The sequence below is a fragment of the Ochlerotatus camptorhynchus genome, unplaced genomic scaffold (genome assembly GCF_037179485.1).
Source record: "Ochlerotatus camptorhynchus isolate MF236.1 unplaced genomic scaffold, CSIRO-AGI_Acam_v1.1 ptg000084l, whole genome shotgun sequence".
NCBI classification, from domain to species: Eukaryota; Metazoa; Arthropoda; class Insecta; order Diptera; family Culicidae; genus Ochlerotatus; species Ochlerotatus camptorhynchus.
In genome coordinates this window covers 696,992-703,242 of record NW_027040574.1, presented here as the reverse complement: position 1 = coordinate 703,242, position 6,251 = coordinate 696,992, and the positions used below count along the sequence as shown (strand labels likewise).

At 39.7% G+C, this 6,251-nt stretch overlaps 1 protein-coding gene across 1 annotated transcript; it reads right to left on the bottom strand.

Annotated features, from left to right (window-relative positions):
• Positions 1 to 3,650: 3,650 nt before the first annotated feature.
• LOC135698242 (TP53-regulated inhibitor of apoptosis 1-like) lies at positions 3,651 to 4,835 on the bottom strand. The gene is made up of 2 exons (XM_065218134.1): positions 4,598 to 4,835; positions 3,651 to 4,200 (listed from the first exon to the last, which is right to left on the bottom strand). The coding sequence occupies exons 1-2, from the start codon at positions 4,751 to 4,753 to the stop codon at positions 4,099 to 4,101; spliced, it is 258 nt and encodes an 85-aa protein (XP_065074206.1). The 5' UTR covers positions 4,754 to 4,835; the 3' UTR covers positions 3,651 to 4,098.
• Positions 4,836 to 6,251: the final 1,416 nt, after the last annotated feature.

Below are 6,251 nucleotides of genomic sequence, written 5' to 3'. Positions count from 1 at the left end.
AGTTTGTCAGTTTAGTGTCAAACAGTGAAGTTATTATTTTGCTTTAAATCTTGATTTAAAAATCGAGATGAAAGTGTGTGGGTTCGAAAAAAAATATCGCTGTGCTCAGAAAACGAAGCTCTTTCAGATGATATATAAAAACCGATATATTTCCCAAAATTAAAGAACCCAATTGATGAAATATCGGCATAATTTTTTCGAGTCGAGCGAAATCGCGCATTACAGAAGTCGACTGAATCTGATAGAATCGACAATCGAACTCGGCTGTATTGTTGATTTTTTTTTCAACATGTCGTTGAAATGTTTCTTTTCAGAATTTCCACCGGTTTCACAGATATAAATCTCACCGAAGTTAATGGATAATTGAGATTTTAGACATTTTCGCAGCTTTTAGCTTGTGCTTTTTGGAAAGTCGTGATTCGTTGCTAATTTTTACCATTATTGGAGATTGTGGTGCAATTTATATCGACAATCTTGTAGTGGAAATTGTGGACAAGTCAAGATAGAGCTGGAATTAGGGCGTAACACCTTTTGTAAACAATGACTTCTTTCGATGATGTTTTGACAGTCAAGGCTCGCCCACGCAAATCAACATCACCATCATGTAGGGTAAAACTTCCCCTACCCGACGGTAATATTGGTTTGCGTGGGTGTGCGTTGAATTCCTAGAAATCATCGAGTGAAGTCACTGTTTACAAAAGCTGTAACGCCCTAATTTTAGCTCTATCTAGAAGTGTCGATTTTTTTTCTAGGAAAGCGATCGGGAGGATATGAACAGGAGGAGCTGCATAATATTTCTCTATAGTGTTGACGGCACCGCCAAAAAATCGTCTCTTTTAGCAAAGATTGACAGTTTCTTATGAGAATTTTCCGTGGAGTGAAAGGATATTACCAACCGGTGAACACTCGTGTTTATTTCAGTTATCGTGGGGACGTAATTTGCGATTAGCCCCGGTCCCTTTCAAATTGTACAATTATTTATGTACACTCAAAGATAAATTAAATCATAAAAGCTTAAAAAGTATGCAGTTTCCCGCTTCACCTTATTGAGTCCGAGCCATGATTACTTCGGCAATAGTCATGCATGATTAAAATCGAAATAATCTTTCCAGTATTAAATTTTATTCTTTTTGAATACTGATATATAATCAAAAAATATTAAAATTCAATCAAAATTTATTAAAATAGAATCTAAAATGATTAAAATTTATTCAAAAAAAGATAATCTACAATCTAATCAACCATGATTAACCTGGGATTAATATCAGATGCTTATTTTTTAGAAAGAGAGGATTAATTTTTAATCATTCGATATGATTAAACTGAGTTTAATGTCAAATTGATTAAATTTCAAGCAAAATGGGAATAGTTCAATTTATCAGTGTACGGTCCTTATATTTTAAATGACGTTTCACATTCATCTAGTGATGGTCGATTTTCATTCGAATAATCGATTAATCGATTAACGAATCGAAAAGTAAAATATTTGTAATCGGTTATATCATGCCGATATAAGCATTAACATCTCAAGAGGATCATCACCGATCGTTTCAAACATGTGCTGCACTTTCATTGGTGGAAAAATGGCAGCACAGCGACCACAAAAATAATCGATTAGTTGTTAATCGAGTAATTAAAAAATGGGACATCTCTGATTTTGGTGTGATTGCTTTGATAAAAATGAGCTCAAAATTTCATCTCTACCGAGGGGGCAGCAAAACCACAAAATTACCTTGAATACGAGGGGTATTCAATGGATGAAAGGGACCGTGAAAGAGGACACTAAAATAGAAAGTTTTTCTTCCGACAGTTTCATCTTAGTATTCATCTTTGATATTACCATAGAGGTAACTCTAAGACTAGTAGATCCCGAAGAAAACTGCTCAACTTTTTGACTCAGCTCTGGTACTATCTTCGGTCCCAAGCTAATCGATTCACCCCTCGAAACATAGGAAAATCTACTAACCCCTAATTTATCTGTCAAACTTTCATAGCGAATCAAAACAAACATTGTGTAGTACTAGAATTTCGACTAGACTAATCGTTTGCTTGAGACCAATAGGCTAGTCAAGTAGTGAGCCAATTTAAAATCGTTAGTTTCGTATTGATTGTTGATATTACGAAGTCCGCCATGTTTCACGCACAGTCTGACGTTTGGTTATGGATTTTAACATTGGAGTAAAGAAGTACAGAGTCGCTGTCAACGCCAAATTCGCTCTCGTTGTCAGACAATTAGGGTTGATGCATATATTATGTCACGCTCTAGGGGGGGGGTCTACGATTTTGTGACAAGTAATGCATTAGGTATAGGAAAAACGTCACGACAGGGGCATAATTAATGCATGGGCCCAAAGGATGTCCCACATCAAATTTCATCACGGAAAAAAACGCTGTAGAAAATTACCCAATGGATATTTTCTCTTGAAAATTTGGGTGAAAGTAGTTTAGAGTGTATTGTTTACACTGTATTTTTATCGCTGTCCGTTTGTCTAAAGTTGGAAAAATGGCGTCACCCGAAAGGAACGTCGCGAATTGATTTTGCGCAAGCACCTGGAAAATCCTCATCATCGGGACATCGGAAAACAACTCGGAATCGTGCAGTCAATGGTGAGTCGTGTGATTAAGCGTTACTACGAAACTCTGAGCATCGAACGGAAGGAGAAAAGCGGTCAGAATTGATGTTCTGTTAGTGATCAGGATCACAAGCATGTCGTGAAAACATTTAAGGATGTGGCCAAAAAGTTAAATCTGTCCAAGTCTTTCGTTTAGAGAGCCAAGGACCGGGAGGGACTGCATACGTACAAAGTGCAGAAGGCTCCAAATCGTGACGAACGGCAAAATACGGTGGGAAAGTCACGGGCCCGGAAACTGTACACCCAGATGCTGACGAAGCCTCATTGTCTCATCATGGATGATGAGACTTACGTCAAGGCGGACTTCCGGCAGCCTCCGGGCTACTGTTCTTCACCGCCCAGCACAAGTTTGATGTTCCGGAGGAAGTAAGGAAGCAGAAACTTTCAAAGTTTGCCAAGAAATATATGATTTGGCAAGCGATCTGCTCATGTGGCAAACGGAGTGCGCCGTTCGTGACTACCGGGACTGTAAACGGGGAGATCTACCTCAAGGAGTGTCTCTAGAAGCGTCTGCTTCCTCTGTTGAAGCAACACGAGGGCACTACGATGTTCTGGCTGGATCTAGCTTCGTGCCACTATTCAAATGTTGTCGTGGAGTGGTACGAAGATTGGCCCGCCTTTAGAAAATGAGCACCGATCATGTTAGGCAGTCCAAATGACCGAAGTAACAATCATATACCCATCATTTCAAACTATACATTGGACAATGTTTGACCTATGATTATCTTGTATGTATCACATACAATGATAGAAGAGCAATAGTTTGTATCGCTTAACTCGATTTGTTTACATTTGTTACTTAGGACATTTTGAAAAGTGACGCGAGAATTATGCAAATTGGGGAAGGTCAAGTTTTACACTATTATTTTTGTATCCTTTTTGACCTGGAACAGCTCAATGGCCATAGGGTTAGGACAGGAGATGTGATATGATCGATTTATTAAAACAAACAAAGCAAAGTTTACAACGGATATAAATCATTGATTTATTATCTTACTCCTACGGAGCAACAAAGTTGTACTTAACAGCGAAAGAACACGTTCCTTTAAGATTGTATTTAAAAAAAACCTAAAATTAATTCAAGCCGTCGAACAACTTAAAATGACACAGTGGTTGTTCTTCGAACTTTACGGTTTATCTAGCTTCCTTTGCATACGTCTCCTTAAACTTTACGATTACTAACATTACATCTTTCCTTCCGACTAGAGAAAGTGGCTATACCACACCACTTTCCCACTTCTCTGTTGAAGAAAAAAAAAAACAGAAGAAAGAAAGTGCGAAGCATTGCTTCCGATGAACCACTCCGAACGAGTTGCATATAAATATCACTCGCAACGCGATCGTAGAGCAGCCCGTCATCGTGTGGAATTGATTTAATTTGATTTGATCTAAGTCCTTCAGCTCAGTTTCGTCGAGTTCAATGGCCAGTGCTGGTGGTGATGCTGCCGAGCGATACCGTTCAGGGTCAACTGGAGCCGCTCTTCGGAGGAACCTTTTGCTCTCTTTCCGACCCGAGATGGTCCGTTTCGATTTCCTTGAACTCGATCTGATGGGCTTTCATGGCGTCCTGCAATTATTCAACAAGCACGGAGCATTGCAATTTAATAGCGAACTTCGGATCTACTGGGGTTGGATTTCCAACCCAGTGCGAACAACAATCTGAGGTACTTTTTTAAAAACAAACGATCAATCTGACCATTGTCGGAAAATATGCATCCATTTCTGGCAACATTGCATCGTTTATTGATTATTTCCATCCTCTCACCCCTCATTCACCGAAACACACACACACACACCCAATTGGCATCGGACCATGCGTTGCGATGACATAACAAATTAATCCACTGTCTGTCAAAATTACATGATTCGAAGCAATGGAACAAAACTTAAATTTCACACCAAAAAATTGAATGAGAACTGCACCCGGAACGAATTTCACCGCCAACATCACACCCTCCAGTTACCTTCACACACTGCTGGTACACCCGGAACAGTGGCGCACACACCGAGTCGTCGGCATCCCCCTTTAGAAATCGATCCGAAAACCACTGATTGAAGCAGGTGTCGTATTTTTTCTTCAACTCGGTACAATTATCACCGATACTGTTCATGGTTTGCATCCGCTTGACTCAACTAAATCACCACTAATTTGATACCGTTTTCGAAGTTTTCGGGAACTAGAATACTCCTCCTTTGCGCTGGTGTATTTTGTGTTTTGATTGTATGACAGTGTTGTTGCGCCGCAGCTCGAGAAGAAGACGACGAAGCAGAGGCTGTCAAAACAAGAGGCGGGATTTATCGGGCGGGATTCGGTTTCAGTTTGGCGCTTCTCAGCGTTCTGTTGGTTGGTCGTTCACGTGGATGTTGGTCTGGTGCAATGGCATAATTTAATACCTTGTACAGGCATACAAAGTTCACTGTTGTACTACCGTTGTACCATAGAGGTAACTCTAAGACCACTGGGTCCCGAAGAAAATCATTATTATTTTTGGCTCACTCAGTACCAGAACAACGGTCCCAAGCAGTCCCAAGCTATTTCACTCACCCCTGCATGTTCTGCATGAATCCACACACCCCTGATGTTATCTGTCAAACTTTCATAGCGAATCAAAACAAACATAGTGTAGTAATAGAATTTCAACTAGAATAGGGTACGTTAATCGTTTGCTTGGGACCAATAGGCTACTAAAGTGGTGAGCCAATTTAAAATCGTTAGTTTCGTATTGATTGTTGGTTGTACTGCTTTAAGCTAGTACCACAAATTGTACGTTTTGAGGTACTAGATTAAAGAAGTACAACCAACAATCAATACGAAACTAACGATTTTAAATTGGCTCACCACTTTAGTAGCCTATTGGTCCCAAGCAAACGATTAACGTACCCTGTTCTAGTTGAAATTCTATTACTACACTATGTTTGTTTTGATTCGCTATGAAAGTTTGACAGATAACATCAGGGGTGTGTGGATTCATGCAGAACATGCAGGGGTGAGTGAAATAGCTTGGGACTGCTTGGGACCGTTGTTCTGGTACTGAGTGAGCCAAAAATAATAATGATTTTTTTCGGGACCCAGTGGTCTTAGAGTTGCCTCTATGGTATAACCGGCATCGTGGCTGATGTGCCATTTTTACGACTTCTAAGGCCGACAACATAGTAAAAGCGATTCGATGCGATAGCAATTGACAAAGCGAAATGAAGTGGCAAGCAAAGCAACCTATAGACCTTTTTGACGTTTAATCGTCTTTCTCTATCTAGCACACATGGATGAATGGACGGTTTGTTTTCCCACTAATCTGTTTCCCTCTTGCTCGCACTCGTTCGATTTAAATGGTGCAGTAGTGTGCGCCGATTAAACGTCAAAAAGCTCTATGACATAGTGAAAGCGTTTTTGAAAAAATTACAGTCGCGCGCGCAGTGCAAAATATTTGTTCAAATTTGTTTCAATTAATTTCGTAATGAACAACAAAAGAGATTTTGTAGTTCACTCGATCAATCGAAATAGAAGGCGAGATGTGGATTTCTTCAAATTGTACGAAGATCTTCGTAAATATCCAGAAAAGTTTCGGTCTTACACAAGAATGGATATGGACACATTCGATCTGATTTTGAATCTAGTGA

What these genes read in the sequence shown, in the direction of transcription:
- LOC135698242 (XM_065218134.1), bottom strand. Translation starts at nt 4,753, where the DNA reads ATGCAAACCATGAACAGTATCGGTGATAATTGTACCGAGTTGAAGAAA. An exon ending in TGTACCAGCAGTGTGTGAAG is followed by an intron (nt 4,201 to 4,597) that starts GTAACTGGAGGG and finishes GAATAATTGCAG; the next exon opens with GACGCCATGAAAGCCCATCA.